At 39.7% G+C, this 18,438-nt stretch overlaps 3 protein-coding genes across 7 annotated transcripts; 2 read left to right on the forward strand and 1 right to left on the reverse strand.

The window, feature by feature from the left end:
• Positions 1-571: 571 nt before the first annotated feature.
• On the reverse strand, positions 572-3,416 carry ora2 (olfactory receptor class A related 2). The gene is made up of 2 exons (XM_026166347.1): positions 3,362-3,416; positions 572-3,232 (listed from the first exon to the last, which is right to left on the reverse strand). The coding sequence occupies exon 2, from the start codon at positions 3,228-3,230 to the stop codon at positions 2,265-2,267; it is 966 nt and encodes a 321-aa protein (XP_026022132.1). The 5' UTR covers positions 3,231-3,232; positions 3,362-3,416; the 3' UTR covers positions 572-2,264.
• Positions 3,417-6,734: 3,318 nt separating this feature from the next.
• ora1 (olfactory receptor class A related 1) lies at positions 6,735-7,676 on the forward strand. Its single transcript, XM_026166348.1, has one exon. It carries the CDS (start codon positions 6,735-6,737, stop codon positions 7,674-7,676), a length of 942 nt encoding a protein of 313 aa, XP_026022133.1.
• Positions 7,677-8,274: 598 nt separating this feature from the next.
• On the forward strand, positions 8,275-18,372 carry phtf1 (putative homeodomain transcription factor 1). Of its 5 annotated transcripts, none has more exons than XM_026167084.1 (17): positions 8,275-8,369; positions 9,010-9,161; positions 9,689-9,745; positions 9,844-9,913; positions 10,116-10,274; positions 11,342-11,522; positions 12,085-12,205; positions 12,617-12,805; positions 13,062-13,307; positions 13,515-13,643; positions 14,061-14,330; positions 14,631-14,762; positions 14,872-14,958; positions 15,203-15,358; positions 15,504-15,599; positions 16,035-16,160; positions 17,806-18,372. In XM_026167084.1, the coding sequence occupies exons 2-17, from the start codon at positions 9,132-9,134 to the stop codon at positions 17,824-17,826; spliced, it is 2,070 nt and encodes a 689-aa protein (XP_026022869.1). In that variant the 5' UTR covers positions 8,275-8,369; positions 9,010-9,131; the 3' UTR covers positions 17,827-18,372. The 5 variants fall into 5 exon arrangements, with proteins under 5 accessions (XP_026022869.1, XP_026022871.1, XP_026022868.1 ...); XM_026167086.1 differs by having other exon boundaries at positions 9,045-9,161; XM_026167083.1 differs by lacking the exon at positions 8,275-8,369 and adding an exon at positions 8,512-8,857 and having other exon boundaries at positions 8,994-9,161.
• Positions 18,373-18,438: the final 66 nt, after the last annotated feature.

Genomic DNA, 18,438 nt, shown 5'->3' on the forward strand with positions numbered 1-18,438 from the left:
ATTTATGATCATCATTATCAAACTATTGATATTAGGAGGTTCTTATACATTTGTGCTTTTTGCCACTTTTTGCACATAGTGGTTTCTATGATTAACATTTGGATGTTTGTGTAATTCATAAACGTTTCTGTGGGGGAGGGGACAGTTCTGGTTTAACATTTAGTTCCCGGGTAAAAGAAAAGGAAAAAAAAAAAGAAGAAGAAGCTGTTTTTGGGGTGTGGACTTGCTTCAAGGCAGAAAAGGGGGAGGTTTAACCCTCTTGCTGCTTTTCCATTGGTGGACACAGGGACAAATATGCCTGTACCTGGTGCAGGTAAACAGACTGAAATCAGGCACAGCAGAAGAGGATCACCTGGCGTGACTTAATGCAACACTTTGGTTTCATTTAAATCCACCACCGTGGAAAACTTGACAGCTTTTTCGTTTGTGGCTTTGCACAGGTTTGTGTCATATACCTTGCCTAACTACACACAAGGAAAGAGAAGGGTTAGCATTCGTAGATTTTTTTAATTCTTTTTTTTTGGGGGGGGGGGGGGGGGGGGTAAATATCAATTAGTTGTGCCTTGGTGTGTTTTCTAGGTGGCAAGTGCATTGCCTTGTCATACAGGTGAAATGAGACTTCAGACTGTAAAGTGTGCATAGACAGGCAGGTTTTTTTGTAAAGTGAATAATTAAGTGTTAGGAGTAAATGCTTCAGCTGAAGGCTGTGAGATGCTGTAATAGATGGTTACAATTGTGTGGGTTTGGACTGTACGTGTTAATCAGCACCCTGCATTCATCAAGCTGAAAAGACTGCAAAAGGATGGAAAACATCGAAAACAGGTCCTTACTTGTGCAGGGAGATGCCTCGCCTGGCACGCCCTTCACACAACCTGTACAGAAGGAAACTTGAGCATACACTCCAATGGAACCTGTCTTTCATGTATTTGTTCTCTTTAATTAATCAACCTCTTCTTCCCTGACAGAAACAGAAAGAATGACATCACTGAAATCGGTGTCAACGCCCCCAGTGATTCACCACCTGAAGGGAGGCTTCAGCGTGCTCACTTCACTTGTGAAACCATCCATGTATTCTATCCTTCATTCCACCGGAGTCTGTGTAAAGTGCTAATCAGATTTCAGTGGTTTGAAGAGTAAGACACATGGAATTTTTCATCCTCAGAGAAGCTTAAGTCATATAATCACATTGTCAAGGGTTTTAATGGTTGCAACTTTTACAATAAATTTTAACAGGGCTTTGTTTTTTTGTTTTTTAGATAAAAGATATGGCCTTTAATGCCCTTTGAAGGCAATGTGATGGTGAAAGCAACAGTTCTGCACAAGCACTGAAAGAGGACTTGTCCTCCTCATTCATACCTGCAATGCGACAGTAGTTGAATACCGCTGCACTGATTGCACTTTAGAGTTATTGCAGGATCACAGAGTGCTGGCAGCCCCACTTTATGTCTTTTTGACTGTCACTCACAGAGGTTGCTGTGTCCTCACCCTGTCTCTCTCTCTCTCTTTACACTTACTTCTCCGAGACATAGCAATTACATAATGACTCCTAAACTCCCACATTGCCACTTTCACAGCAAGCTCATCTGAGCTTTTGCCAAGATGTATTTTTGTGTCCTTAAAGTCTTATAACTGTACCCAAGAAGCCTAGACATACAATATAACATGTGCACGGAACGGAGTAACTAATTGTTGATTAATAAACATCGCTTTTTCCCTCCAAAGAATATAGTCTTTTCCATAAGGTTTTAAACAATTCTCTGTGGGACAATTAGCCTGGCTCATTAGCACAGGACACTTCCCAGATTACATTCAAAGCCTTAATTATAGCTAAATAGGCAGCTACATTGAGCCCATGTCAACCAACTATAATTCTTCCTCCCAATTAATATAGAGGGAATATAAACTAACAAAAGAACATAGTGCCAGATCAGCAGAGATCTGTACAGACTTGTACTCAGTAACAGGGTTGTTCTGATTGATAGTGACATAATAAATAAGGAACTATTAGGTATTTGAATTAAAACACATCTGAAAGGTCTTTTTAACAAAGAAAAGGGCATCATGTTGTGAATTAAGAACTACCAAAGCCATTACATGGGGAAAAAAGACAGTGCAATTCCCAAATTTTAAGCAAAATCAGGAAACTGTGGAAAATAGTGTGCTCAGTATATTTCAAAGACAGAATAACCGATGCATGACCCAGAGTTTCAAAAATTCTGTCTGAGGTTAATCTCAGCCCAGTGATCAACTGATCCCAGCAGGCCTCACATGCTAGAAAGATTTTTGATTTTCTCCACAGCAGACTTCTCATGTGCTACACACCCCAGCCTGCTGTTCACCTTCCTGTTTGATGCAATTATAACCAGAGGGCTTAGTGCTGCATATAGCGAGCCAAAGAATAAACGCAGGTCAGAGATCAGTGAGGAACTCATGGTTTTCTTCACAGTGAGGGTGTACACCCAAAGCCCATTATCTGCCCCATAGAAGACAACATACAAGGTCACAAGTGCCACCACAGCTTTGGCAGCTCGTTGTTCAGCTCCACTATTTCCAGCACCACCGCCACCACTACTGCGGAGTCCCTTCACCTGCTGGCTGTGCTTGTAAAGGAATACCAGGATAATCAGACTTGCGAGTGTCATGAGGGCCATGGGCACAACATCCCTGCCAACCTGGATTGCCCCGTTGGCATCTCTGGACAGCTTTGAAGGAAAGTTCAAATAGCAGAATTGTACATTAATGCCATTGTCTATCGGGCTAGTTTCATTCTTGGTACTGAAAGAAAACAGTATGGCTGCTGTCGTCATGCAGGCATTGAGAACCCAAAGGAAGAGGAACACAAAGGCCAAATAGTGACCTAACAAGGCACGAACAGAAGCCCAGCTTGATCCTGGAGGGGCAATGCTCAAGCACTGATAGGTACTCAGCAGGAAAGTGAGCCAGATTGAGAGGCCACGTGTTGCTCTATAGATAAAGATCACTGATTTACAGCCTGTGTCTCCAAAGATGTCGGCCAGACGGAAGGAGGCCAGGGTCTCCGTCAAAGCACGTACAACCACCACCAACAGGTTGACACAGGCCAGGTGCAGGAGAATAGCATCAGCTGCTAAAAGTCGCTTCTCCTGGTACAGCAAGAGGAGGAATGCCACAATTACAGTGGCATTACCTGGAATTCCCACAACGGTCAGGAAGAGAAAGAGCATCCCACGGACAAACACTTCTGATGCCATTCCTACAGGAAGTTGAAAATCAATAAAATCACATTATCAATATGTTATTTGTCATGCACTTCTAAATGTCAAATGGTGCCTAGCATTTAAATGGTTTCAGGAAAAAATCGTTTCGAAGGTTAAACTCCTACCTGAGAACGGTCGAAGCTAAAGAGGTCTAAAGTGGACCTTGTGCCTGTCACGCTGTGATCCTTCTCTCCTGATGTAGTCAGGGTGTTTGTGTTCTTATACTGGCAGACAGGTAAGATCTGTTTTGCATGGTCCATTGACTTCTCTTCCCTCAGCCTCCAATTACTTGAGATCAATTCAGATGACTGCTTCTGTACCTGTATTGGGTTTCAGACAGGCTAAGACAGTGGAAGCTGTGTGTGTCCTCGTACAAAGAGCTTACCAGTGGATGAGAGATATGACATTAATGAAAGCACAATATCTATCAGTCCCATGTTTATTGTCAAAAAAAAGAGATTACAATCATTCCTCCATGTCACTGTTTCACTGAGTAGAGAGAATTAAATCAATTTTATAATTACTGAACCTATATGCAGATCTCTGTGTAAAACCCTCCACAATACTTTTGCATTTTTCATATCTTCAATCTTTTTTTAAAGCCACTGCAAATCAGAAACCCTCCCTGTGTTGGTTAGACGCATATCAACACCACAGTGTCCTCCAGTGGAGGAAGAGGAAACAAAGGACATTCGACTCACTCTTCATGGTAGATCGCCTGCAATTTTCATTTGGAGCGTGATCCGATTTATGATTTATGATTGTGTAATTCATCCACAGCAATAAAAACTCTTAATAGAATTTAACCTAAACTGTGAGGATGCTGTAAGGACAATATGATTTAACATCGGGGAACTGCTAGAGAACATTAAGCTTAATTCCTGTAACACAAGACACGTCCTACTTTGAAAATTATAGAGTACTTGAAATATTGTGGCCACATTCAGGAAACCCTGATTAAATATTTATTCTGAACACTATGAATATAATGTATGTGTTGGCACTAATGGTGGTTTGATACAATTTCTCCTTGAAAATTCTTGTTCTGTTTTGTTAATTGAAATACTTTTTCTCTGTCATTGAAAACCAACTGGGTAAAACTGAACATGCAAATGTACAAAATATTTAGATTTGTTAATTACAGTTTAATTTTTTCATATTTCTTGTTTTCCAGGATTTTCATCTAGTCTAGTATGTTCCCCTCTATATTTATATGTTGACGTTTTTAATGAGTCTGGATATGTATCATTTAGTGCGGATGTTCTGTGCCTCTCTGTGTTAGTCCAGCTTTTATGAAACTAGGAATTAAATTAAAAGCCAGTCATGTTATGTTTTTGATTGAACATTACATGAAAATCAGCTATGTTTATGTATAATAAAAAAAAATCTAATGTGAGCTCCCGAAGAATTTAGAGTGAATGAGTTTTAGATGATGAAGACAAATGAAATGTAAAATGCTGGGAGGTCAGCTGTCCCCATCTCCTTGTGAGGCTGTTAAGTCAAAATCTTCTGAAAGTGCATTTTTCTTTCTATTGGAAAGATTAAAAGGTGCAGTGAGAAATACAACGAATAACCCCTCTGCCAGTTCAGAGATTTTGCCCTCATCAGCACACACAAAGGAACAAAAGAGTGTAAAGTGATATTTCTCTTAACTAAACTGAGCTGAACATCTAAGAATGGACCTGATTTTTTTTAAAATGCATTAACATAAACCGCAATGGGTTTTATCAATTTCACATGACGATACGCGAGGCTCTGCAAGGGTCTGTTTGTGTCCTAGTAACATAAATTTCATCATTACAGGGTATGCATGATATTTGCATGCCATCCAGATTGTTCCAATTGTGTGGGCTTTTCTAGAAGCCACTACACAACTGTGCACTTGAGCTGAAAGCATTTTTTACACATATAGAATATGTATGTACAGCATGGACAATAATAAATCTCTGCTGTCTGCAGCTTCAAGGGAATATAATATTATATAACAAGAATCGTTTTTTGACACACACACTCATATTCACCTGTTGTTCTGACAAACAACAAAATTATAATAGGAGAATAGGAGCAATGCTAAAAACAGATTACATCAGCGAGAACATATCTCCTGTCAAGTGAAAAAAAGAAATCTTTAACTCGCAATGAAGCATACTGTTTCAATCCCCTGAGAAGGACATGCTTGAACTTGCCATTTTAATTAGCTCTCAGAACATTTAAACATGTTACAAAAACACACAGGGAAGCAAATAACACATCTAGTGATTATCTATTCCAAGGCTCCCCCCCGATCCCACCTCCACCCCCAGGGAAAAGCAGGCTTCTCAAACAACACCGTTTTAGCACAAAAAGAAACTTGTGCAGCTGACCAGGTTAGAGTCCTTATAAAGACACATTTGCCATTTACAGGTTAGCTGGTTAGAAAACGGGGATACTTATAACAAACTTCCGTTGTCGGTGCTAAATGAATAATGTCTAGTTGTCCCTATGCCCCCAATTAGTGCAGACATGCATTGTTATATGGCTAATTGTTTTGCTTCTCTGTGTCTTTAACATGCTCCCAGGACATGATGGAGAAAAGGAGCGCACGCTGAAGCACCAGCTGTGCGTGTAAAGGCCTCTTGATGGCTCATTCAAAGCATCATCAGGCTGCTTTTGCGTAAACAGTAACCACTCACGGCTGTCTCCACGTGGTCAATCAACCGTATTTCTTAAAACTCTGCAGGGAAATAGCTTTATGATATTTCAAAGTGCAGGAAAATAACACTTAAGAATTTACATAAGGAACTGATTTTCCCAGACTGCAACCAACAACTAAAATCTCTTGACCTTCTCTTGAATCTTTGAAAGAAAGCAAATTTCCACGTTCCAAAGTTGTGCCCGTTGAAATGACTCTTCGGCATTCTTAACATTATTTCAAAGTAACCTTATAATTTCCTAAGGGATTAATAAAGTATTCTAACTCTGATTAATATGATCGTAAGTTAAAACTCAGATTGAGCTAGAAAATAATCCGCATACAAAATTCTGCCATCACTACTATTATTATGTTTTTGGGCAGTATTTTTAAAAAGGATATTTTTACCCCATTACACTGAGAACATGTTAATCATGGATCTGTTATAAGCCATGTAGTGGTCAATACAGCAAGCCAAAAAAGTGTATCAACATCCATGGGGACGCTGTCTCCTTTGTGGGTCTTGTCCTCTGAGACCATCAGTCATATTTAGTTTGTTGCACTAATATCTTGGCCGATCCTTAGGGGCATCTAGGATTATATATTGAACTTACAAAGGCTCTCCAACATTTAAAGCACTAAATACTTTACTTTTTCTCTTCAACTTCAGGTGAGCATCATTTTCACTACAGGTGACACAATTGGTGTTATCTGGTTTTTATCAAAACTCGTGTAGCCATCTTGAAAGATTAAGGTTATGTGTATAGTATTTATCACAGTTTTGGTTTTCTGCTTTGTTAATCACGACAGCTGCAGGTCTTGGTGGCATGGATCTGTGTGTGACCATCAAAGGTGTCTCCTTCCTCTTGCAAACAGGTATGGGCATTTTAGGAAACACTGTGGTACTTTTAGCGTACACCCATATCGTTTGCACTGGATTGAAGCTCCTTCCTGTGGACATGATCCTGTGCCACCTGGCCTTTACCAACCTGTTGCTGCTGCTGACCCGCTGTGTCCCCCAGACAATGACGGTGTTCGGGCTGAAGGCCCTATTGAATGATCCGGGCTGTAAGGTGGTGATCTATGCTTACCGCATTGGCCGGGCTTTGTCAGTCTGCATCACGTGCATGCTAAGTGTGTTTCAGGCAGTGACCATCACCCCTACTGGGCCTTACTTGTCCAGGCTGAAGCCTTCACTTCCATCCCTGGTTATTCCCACCTTTGCAGGGCTGTGGCTCTTCAATATGGCCATATGCATAGCAGCTCCATTATTCTCCATGGCTCCACGAAATGACACTGTCCCTGCCTTTACCCTAAACCTGGGCTTCTGCCATGTAGACTTCAGAGACAACTTGTCCTATGTGATTAACGGGGTGGCTGTCTCTGGGAGGGATTTTGCATTTGTTGCCCTGATGGTGGGCTCCAGCTGTTACATCCTGCTGCTGCTCCACCGCCACAGCCACCAAGTGAAAGGGATTCGTCGCTCTCAGGGTGGAGGGGCAGAGACCAGAGCAGCCAAAACAGTGCTAACCCTGGTAGTTCTCTATGTGGTCTTCTTTGGGATTGATAATGTGATCTGGATCTACATGCTGACGGTGGCAAAAGTGTCACCGGTGGTGGCTGATATGAGGGTGTTTTTCTCTTCATGTTATGCCTCTCTCAGCCCCTACTTTATCATTTCTTCAAACAAAAAGGTCAAAGCAAAGATCGTGTGCACAGCTGAGCATGAGCAGCCATCAGCGGACACTCAAGATTCGAATGACAAATGACTCTGTCTCTATCTTAACAGCCTGCTGATTCACCTGCTAGACAGCAGAGTTGTTCTATCAGACCTTATCATTTTCAGGATACTCTTATTTAGCTATTATTTAAACAGTAGAACTAAAGAGTAGTGTTGTACAGCTGTATGTATTCTTAATATTTTCATCTGAATTCTAATTAAATGTTAATTACAATCATATGTACCTGTAATATAGTTTGTGCTAATTGAGAGAGAACATTCTTTTTAGTCATATATGCCAGAAATCCCCTCTTCCTCCTCGCCTCCTTATCCTCATCATTGGATTGATACAAAAGAAATTAAAAGTTGAGCTAGAAGCATTTTTACACAGAAAAATTCTTTCAGGAATTTTTAATGAGTCTACTCACTAAAACCAGGAATACTGAGATTTGCAACATGTCTTGGAAATTTTTTAAAAAGGTTTCTTGTAGAGCTTAGATGATTAAGAAGTTAAATAAATATTTAAAAAAAATAATTCAGAGGGACCCTTTTTGCATTAAAGTACGGCTATGGTATTATATAAGGGACAAGCTTAAACGTGAGCGTGATTGATACTACCGTTCCTACAGCAGCTGCGCTGTCAGTGGCCGAAATGTTATGGAGGTATTGGGTATTCTGTTTCCACGGATTAGCCTTTCAGGTAGCACTTGCCCTCTGAAGATGTATGCGTTTCATCACTGAAGTACGTATACTGACATATATGTAGCATAGTTTTTGTCTATAATTTTAGTTCATGCTTATTACTTAATGTTGACAATTGCATACGTCTTTGAAAGGGGTTTCTCTTTTGAATAACCTGAAATGGCCACCTGATAGACAAACCTCAGGGAATATTGGGATCCAACTTAAGAAAAACAACAAACCCAGGAAAAGGGAAGCGGAAGAATGGGCTAAAAAGTGTAAAATAGCTTAAATAAACAAGTAGACGTATGTGTGAAAGCAGAAGAGCTGCTAAAATGTAGTATTTTCAGAAATTATCCGCGTCGAAACTTACCGGAAGAGGTAAAGTAAGCTGTAATCGGCGCTAGTAGTTAGCTCAGTTGCACAAAAAGACGCTGCAGCGTGCAGCGACCCGAAACTGATGACAAGAAAGTGTTAACGAGCAGTTTGTAATGATCAGAAAGGGTTTCTTCCAGTTTGTGCTAAAGCTACCGTGCTGTTTAATTCCAGGTAAAAAATAATTTCAGATAATTACTTTGGCTACTTTTAGCTAACCCTTAGCGCACCTGTGTATACACAGGTGCTTGTTTCACACCAAAACGCGTTCATTTTATCTCTGCTTTCCCTTGCGGGCCTCTCGTTTAAGTTCTGCTTTTTCCAAGCTTCAGCATTGTGTCCGTGCACCATATCTGATTAGGGAACACATCTGGATTTCTCCACACTCCTCCTCTCTTTACCGTGAAATGACCTGATCCGAGTTGACCGGTTCCCCTGTCTAATAACAATGGCAACAATAGCCTGGTACCAAGAAAAGGTAAGCGCAACACATCCAGTACAGTTAGTGTCATTTAGGAAAGTCTTAGAAACTCATCACTTGTTACAAACCTATACTATATACTTTACTAGTAAAGTCTAGTAATATAACGTAAGATATGTAATGAGCCTTGTTTGTGGTTCTTTACTTACTTGTTTACTACTTAGTACATTAAAAACTCTGCTAAACCATAGACATCTACCTAATTACTGTTACTATTAATCTGATTTATTTTGAAGTGGCTGTTATTACAATTGTAATAATTTAATTCATAGTCATTCAATCTTGAATCCATATGCTCTGATTTACATCCTTACATCTCACAATTTATTAAATCATTTCCTTTACCTCTTTGTTCCCTTACTCCTTAGAAAAATTGATTTAAATAAAAACAAAAGTGTGGTTATATCACACAAGCTTTCCATAGATTTAACTGGACATGGTTTTGTTTGATCATTTAGTTGTTATTATCACCTCTTGTGTTTTCTTTGAATTAAGATAATTAGAAGAATTATATTTTGTTATAGATCGGGGCATATGATCAACAAATCTGGGAGAAATCTCTTGAGAATGCCGATCTAAATGTAAGATACTCATTTTTCTCTTTAATGGAATAAATGTTTGTGTATTTTTAGTGCATTTGACCTCTAAGTTGAGTAAGAAGCCCTTACTATTTATATAGGGTTTGGACAGCAAACCAAAGAAGACGGGGCACATCAAGCCAGACCTTATTGATGTTGATTTAGTAAGAGGTGAGTGTGAATAAGGAGCATTAATTGTTTCGAAATGTATTTGAGACATTTCTCCAGGTTTCTTGTCAAGCAGATAAACTATGCAATGTATATATGTATGTGCAGTGCTTTATCTGGCTCTGTTTAATCTCTTCTTTACTTTAACCTTGCTCCATCACTTAGTAAATGTAGTTTTAACAGACCACCCCTTTCATCCCATCAGGATCTACATTTAGCAAAGCCAAACCAGAGAGTCCATGGACAGCGCTGACTCGAAAGGGTCTGGTCAGAGTGCTGCTGTTCCCGTTCTTCTTCCAGTGGTGGATCCAGGTGACCTCCATCTCCATCTCCTCATGTATCCTCATGCTCTACATTATGCAAGGTTAGCTCACCACCACTCATCTTGCAACTATAGCCTTAAAACAAGACTGACCTCAACTCAAACATCAGTGTAGACATTCAACCTAGACCAGGTTCCATGCATCAGAACAGTTTTTAATTTACTGGATAAATAACTTTGTATCTGCTTAGAGAAGAGTTTCAGTGAAGAATAGAAAACTCTTCTTTAACAGCATAAGTCAGCATTCGTGTGCTGGAAGAGCTAACCAAACCGAATGGCTGAATGCGTCTTTGTGTTTATTTCTTTAATCAAAATACACAGAATCAGAAAAAACGTTAATAATTTCCCAAGGGCAAATTGCTTTATGTCAATTACTGAAATATGTGTTAGTTGCAGATCTATGCAAGAATAGACTATTTTGTTATATTTTATAACTTTTTAATATATTATTTGATTTAGTTTAGTTAGTTACTGATCTCACTGTCTTGGAACAACCGTGACCAACTGTGGGATTCAAGTATTCCGATTCTGCTTCTAATACTGATAATAGAAACACATGATAGCTCTGGTTTAAATGTTGTGGAGCCTTACCGTCACACAGCAGCTGCCACATGACACATAAAAACTCTTCAGTTGTGCCACTAACAACCGCCAAAAAAGCAGCATGCCCTCTCTCACAACCACTCACTGATTAATTCCAGTCCACCTTAACTCCCTGAAAGCAATTGGTGGAAACATCAGGAGTACTTTACTGTGACCGTGTCTTCAAATTGTTGCCTGCAAGCACCCAGACACATGCACACTCCTTTCCAAATAAGTTTGATTTTGTTGGTTTTGTTTAGGTTGTTTGATTACGTATTTTTAATTGAAGAAAGTACACAGGTCTCGATATGCTCTGTTTGTGGTTCATGAAGTTAGATCTATTGCTGCAGGCTCAATTCGCCAGCTATTCAACACAGCTTACATTCATTTATATGCAACACTAAACTTGTTACCCATCACACCTGAGGAGCACAGAAGAGACCTCATTAGTAAGCATGAATTCTGTTATAATGTCTCCCCTAAGAGACTGTTTTGTTTGCTGTTGCAAAATGTTTTGCTCCCCTCAGTGGCAGCGGTGCTGCTGTACTTCGAGGTCCCTAGGGCGACTGCCAGCGAGGTGTTTGGACCCATGTGTCTGATGCTGCTGCTGGGTACCGTGCACTGCCAGATTGTGTCGACTGAGTCCAGCCGGTGGCCCTCAGGCAGTCCAGCTGCCAGCAATACCACCAGCCCCACGCGCAGAAGGAGGTAGTTTCCTCATTGTTAGGCGCTGCACGCATTTAGTGGTTAGACTAACACAGAAACACACTCACACTCCTTGTGGCTCATGCATAAAGTTCCATGTTAAACATGCAGATAGACCCGAAACACTACTCCTAAACATGCACCTGTACCATGAAGTCAAGTCCCTCAGAGGTTGTCACGTGAGATTTGCCTTATCATTGTTAACTTATTTAATGTTACATAACTATTATGAACAACATCTCCATATAAAAAAACTGTAATATTCAGTATGACTTCTCATGACACTGATCATTTGCTACATTTTCTTTCATTTGCTTTTGAGAGAGTTACTGTATTAACTGCTTTTCTTCGTATTTCATGTACAATATGTGATGTGGCTCTCACATCCCAGGTTATGCTGTACATGAAAACAGATCTCACATGAAAATCCCTTTTGTTGTGCATGTTAAATATAAACTAATTATAATGTCATTATTTAATATACTAATGTAAATAATAAAAATGTCAAAAGACGGTAATTACCATCATTTACCTTTGACTTGTCTTTTGACTTTCTCTCCTTTAGGCCAAGAAAGAACAGAGGGTTGAAGAAATCTGAAGAAAAGAACAACAGTGGGGAGGCGGAGCTGCTGGGCTGCTGGCAGTTTGAAGAAAACCAGCATTTATACAGGAAAGAGGAGAGAATGGTACAGTTTCTCATCTCTACTCGATCTTTAGAGTCAAAAAATGTCAGTCAGATGTGGTGGATAGGTTATGGATGGATGGATGGATGGATGGATGGATGGATGGATGTATAAGTGCCAAACTAGTTTGAAATTTCCCTTAAAAAGTATTTTTAATTGCTGTGTCTAAATGACTGAACTGTAAATATGGTCTGCTTGCTTGATATAGATTTACCATCCTGTTAATGCTTTTAGGTGTAAGTCTACCTCCTCTCGCCTTGTGCTGTTGTAAGAATTTATTCATATAAATAATACATGCATATATATAGTAGTCAGTGTTTGTAAAATTCATGTGCATGCTTTAAAAAAAATATGTATATATATGTATATATATGTATATGTATATATATATATATTTGTGATGATGTTTTACAGAACAAAGGAAAGTCAGGATTTAGGGATTCTGATGAGCTCTCCAGTGAGGAAGAGGAAGGAATACAACCGCTGGAAGTAACACAAATACCATTTCACAGTGAAAGAAACACCACTACAGCTCCTGCATCACTACCGTCTATTCGGAAAAGAAACCAAAAGTCTGACCCCGTAATTACACCGAGGCCTCAGGTAAACTTCACTGTATACCATCAAAGTTGCTTAATGGATTTTTAATGTACAGCAAGCTTCTGGGGAATTTAAGAAGCACATACATTAATAAAGCCTGATGTGGAAGATGCAAATTACAATTCTAGGCTTTGCTTCAGAGATGGCACTGAATTAGCAGTTTATTTAATAGTAATTTGTCTAGTTTTGTTTTAGAGATTTGATGTGAAGTAACTTCAATGTCGCATACAGAACACTGCCTCTGGTTTAATTTGCTCAGGACGGGAGTGAAGCCTTTATCAAGGTGAAGCCCCGTGAGGTGGAGCGTCTCAGGCCGAGCGTGGGCTCTCGTCCTGCCTCCGACACCGATGACACAATGTGGGAGGAGCTTCTCCAAGGCCCTCCCTCCACAGGGAGCAGTGATAGTGACGATAGTGGGAGGTGCAACGCCAGCATGAGCCTCCCACAAAACGACACTCTGACAAGCGATGACGAGGATGAAAGCCTACAACAAGCAATCACTGGAGTAAATGCAAACACATCTTAAATACTACACATTATTCTGGACATTGTGACTACATATGTTGTTTTATAAAATTATGAGCAGTCTCAAAAGTCTTGGAAGTTTTGACATGTGGTTAAGCTTCAACTTCAAAGGCCTGTTGCCGATTAGATTACACACTAAACATGCATGAATTGTGAACAGGATGTTGTCTGTGGTGTTTCGTTTCAGAACCAGCTGTCTTGGCTGCAGGCGTGTCACCCATCCAAGGATCGTGTCAGTGCCATCATTTGGGAGCAGGGCGAGTGTAAGAAAGCAGAAATGTCAGTACTGGAGATCAGTGGGATCATCCTCACACGGGTACACACCTTCCTCTTTATATTATTAACAGCCAGTCCAGCATAATGCACATTTGTAAGCAAACAATTTCCTAATAATTACAGTTATGGTCAGATCTTTAGTGGCGAAATACCACCTTGAAATAATTTCAAATTCTACGGATAGAGCAAAAAATAAAGTGCCAGGCAAAAATTAAGAGCCAAATTTTACCTCATTACCGTGCCAGAATTTGTTATTCTGACTCTTTTGAACATCTAGCTGTCAAATGTGGCAAACTGACAAACACAGATAATGGAAGAAATATTCAAAGTCTGAGGTAAATGTGTAAAATATGTTGTCAAGAGAGTCCAAGAAAGACTGTAGCTTTCATTGCATAAAAATATTCCAGCACATGTCTCTGGTCTTAAACACCTCCCTTCTTGTGTTTGTTATTACCAGGTGAAGTTAGTAGAGCAGGGAATGGGCTATCTCGTTCTTGGCGGGCTCATCACTGTCACTCTGGCACTGCTGCCCTTTGCCTTCCGCTTGGCTCAGCGGCTGGACATGCCGGGCCTCAGCTCCCTGCCTCTGTCAGAGCTGATAGAAATAGCAGTGGGGCCGTTAAATACACAAGCTCATGCCTTTTTCTTCATCACGACAGTGCAAAGAATCTGCCTCACGGGGCTGTTCTTCTTCATGATGTGCGTGGCTGAGAGAACATACAAACAGGTGAATGGTGATTCAGGAAATGCACATCACAAAAATGTACTGTCCCGGGTTCTCAAAATGTGCAAGTTTTTTAGGTTTTTTGTTGTTTGTTTGTGTTTTTTTACTGTTGACTGGACAAATTGTTTATGCTTAGTGTCTCTTAATTGTTTGAGCCATTCTGTCTCTCTGCTACCTTGTCATCATTTATATATATAAGTTGTGTTTTTACTAGAAGATGTTTTCAGTGCTGCATCCTAAATGTGATCAGTTTTAGCTCTGCTGCAGTGCATCACAGTATTTTTTTTTATGTCTGCCCAACAGAGACTTTTATTTGCCAAGTTCTTTAGCCACCTAACTTCAGCTCGCAAAGCCAAGAAATCTGAGATTCCCCATTTCAGGCTGAAGAAAGTTCAGAATATAAAGATGTGGTTGTCGCTTCGATCTTTTCTCCGGGTTTGTATTTTCCTGCCAAAACACTCCCAATCTGAATTTATTTCAACATTTTGCTCGGTGTAGACTTGTCTTTTTAACCGTGCGTCATTGATTTGTTTGTGCTTCGCAGAGACGAGGTCCGCAGCGCTCCGTTGACGTCATTGTCTCCACTATTTTTCTTTTAGCACTTTCCATTTCATTCATCATTTGTGCTCAGGTCAGTCATATGGGAGAACATTGATTTGATCATTTTGTGCAAATACTGCGATTCTAGCACGGAGATCAAATAGCAAGGAGACTGCCTCAAAACATGCAACCATTTAATCATATTACCCTACTGAAGATAAGCCATGAAGCTAAGATGGAAAGTAGTTTATATGCTCTGTTAGGTGCAAAGAAATCCAATTTTCACAACAAAGCCGGGGTCAATAAATGTAAGCAGTGTTGCTTTCTTTTTTCAGCTTCTGCAAAGCCACAAGACATTCCTAGAGTCTCTAATGAACTGGGAGCTCATGGTGTGGTGCGCCTCTCTCGTCCTCTTTCTGTTAAGGCTCGCCACGCTGGGTTCAGAGACCAACTCCAAGTATAGTAACTCTTCTGTGCTGCTCACTGAGCAGGTAAAGCTCCCCCCCAGGCTGGAAAAGACACAAGATTCCAGGCTATTTCTCTGGCTGATTAGTCCATTGATTTAATGTAGGTTTAAATACATTATTTGGCCTTCACTGTAACATTAACACGATGTAAAACTGTTTTTGTTTCCAGATCAATTTGTATCTCAGGATGGAGAAAAAGCCCAATAAGAAAGAAGAACTCAGTATTGTGAATAATGTTTTGAAGCTAGCTACAAAACTAATGAAGGTAAGCCCAAATTTTCACTGAAACTAAATGCAGTTCCCAGTCAAGGTTGTTATGCAGTCCGTGTAGAGAATGCAATTATAATATTATAACTTTGCAGTGAGCTGGGGATTTTTCTGTCTTTTTCTTTTTTCTTTCCTCAGTCCCTGTCATGTCTCTGTTGGTACTCTCTAACATCCATCAGCTTAATCACTCTTTCTTCCTCACTACTGATCTCCTTGGGACAGCCGTAATAACTTTGTGCTGAAGGATATGCTATAAATTTGATTGTATTGCAATATGTAATTGTTATATTTCTCATGAAGGCCAAGTGGAGTCCCCTTTGTCAGTGGTTTTTCATCCTTAATAAATTCTGGCTTTGATCATTTTTAGCCTCAGGGTATGGGTACCCATGTCATAAATCTTAGATAACATTTTCTTCCTCCTTACATCTTCCAGGAGCTCGATACTCCTTTCAGACTGCTGGGTCTCACAGTGAACCCTCTGATCTATAACATCACCAAAGTTGTCATTCTCTCTGCTGTGTCTGCCGTAGTCAGTGACCTGCTTGGCTTCAACATCAGAGTGAGTAAAGTTATAATGAAAAATGTTGAAATTTGCCTAAAAAGACGAGAAAAATAGATGATTTAAGATGCACATCCTTGATCACTCTGGGCTCCATGTTTTGTTTTGTTTTTATCTCTCAAGAAAAAAAATAAAACTTTATCAGTACAACCTGGTTGTTGTTGCTCTAATTTGAGCCATTTAAATAGTGTCTGTGTTTAAAATTGAATATAATGACTACAACTATAAATATTTGCTATAATAAATCACCAGAGGAGCATCTAAAAGTACAGGCTGTACATTTAGTTCTAGTACAGCTGCATGTTGCCCTCTAGCTGTTGGAGCTGTTAGTAGCCTACAGAGTTGACCTGGAAACCTTGCTTTGGTTGAAGCCATCTGGCAGACAAGCTGGAAATGTGCATTTTGAGATTTCAAAATATTTAGCATGTGAATGATAAGAGGAAAAACATGAAGTAAAGCTGCACAGTGACAAACTCCCATGAGTAGCTTAACCACGTGAGAAATATATATTTATGTGGTTGCTTGAAGACAGCAGTATTAACAAATCTTTACTACACTTAATACTTACTTGATTAGTATGTAGCTAGAGCATATGATGTGCAAAAACTGCTGTAAATTCCTGTTTATATGTGAATTACGCAATTGAGAAACCTTATGTTAATGTGTTCTCTTTACAACTGTAGAAAAGTGTGACATTGTCTTTATGCAATGCAATTCCAAGCTAAACAAAGCTATTATCCTCACGTGTCTGGCTCTATTCTTAATGCAGAAACATGATACATACAGAGTAAATAGGGCTTCTTTGAAAACAGAATAAAAGGTTTCTGGCACAATAAGAGTCTAAAGAGGCCGAAGCTCTAGCAACACTTGTAGTAAAGTCACCAACTTGACCAACTCGTTTCAGTCTGTGGCCTTCATCAGGGTCATGAAGATTTGTATACTGCATACAGCACTTTAAATGACATATGTGTTAGCATGAGTCAAGTATACTTATCCACCATTCCACTTAATTTTGTGATTACGTAGAAAAAGAATGTTACAAAAATTTAAACAGCCAGCCATCTACAAAGAGTATATGTATCCACCAATGAGGCAGCAGCAAGGGCGGGCTGGGGTAAATATGGAGTTTCCCAAAGTATTGAACTGGTAGTTAAGTTTAACCAGCATGTGAAGAGTCTACTTCAGTTTTGCTAGCTATAGATTATAATCATTGCTGAGGTCAGGCCTGTGCCCACCAATAACAACATTAAACATCCTACACACCCTCATTTCCTGCCACAATTTTTACAACTCCTTGTATACATGGTTAAATGAGCTGGTGCAAAATACAAGCACTCATTTGAGGGAACACATCACTCCAGTCCTGGCAGGATGACACTGGCGTCTCTTTCATTCAGATTTATTGATTGCTTTTAAAATACTACATGGTTTGGCTCCACTTTAAATCTCACAAGTCTTAACTCCTTATTTTGCATGTGCTGGCTACTGGTTCCACAGTCCATGATTGAGACAATTGGAGACTGTTATTTTAAATGTCTTTTAAATGCTTTCTCTTCACATCTGTTTTTAAATGGATTATTTTGCACAGTAAGATGATTAACCTTTTCTTTTTAATTGTTTTGTTTCGTCTCTGCTTAATTTCCAGCTGTGGAAAATCAAGCCTTAAAGGTGAAAACTACAAACCACTAACAGTCAGACACTGGAGACTGCAGACATCTTCTTATCGCCGAAAAGTGTGCAAAGCTACTGACACTAAACTCTGTTATCGGTGCCTTCCAACTGAGCTTCATCAGTCCTTCACAAGCCTGAGATGCTCTGAAAGTCTCTCACACGCCACAGCGCTGGCTGCTCAGCTGACCTGGCATCACATTTTCCATCAGCGTTGCCACAAACTCAGTGCCTCACCTCTGACTTCTGAATGTTCTCTAAATGGTTAAAAATAGCAGCAAGCTGAGGTCTGAGCTCTTTCCAGGCTCCTGTGACAGATTTACACATGTTTCTTGTACATATATGTGGGCATGTGAATGATCAGATAATGTGTAAAGGTTGCTTAGTCTTATTCACTGTTATTTCTTTTAAATATAGTAAGGGAACACTGTGATTCTGGGTTGGTTTTATTTATTTAGCAATTGTTATGTTAAACCATTGTCTTTTGACCACTATCTGCATTTTATAATGAGGTATGTAATGCTGAATAAAATAACTATGCAAAGAAGCTAGTTGTGCTTATTGTAAAAAAATAAATAAATCTTTGCTTTATGGTGAAAAAATAAAAGGA

This window comes from Astatotilapia calliptera, chromosome 5 (assembly GCF_900246225.1).
Source record: "Astatotilapia calliptera chromosome 5, fAstCal1.2, whole genome shotgun sequence".
Lineage (NCBI taxonomy): Eukaryota > Metazoa > Chordata > Actinopteri > Cichliformes > Cichlidae > Astatotilapia > Astatotilapia calliptera.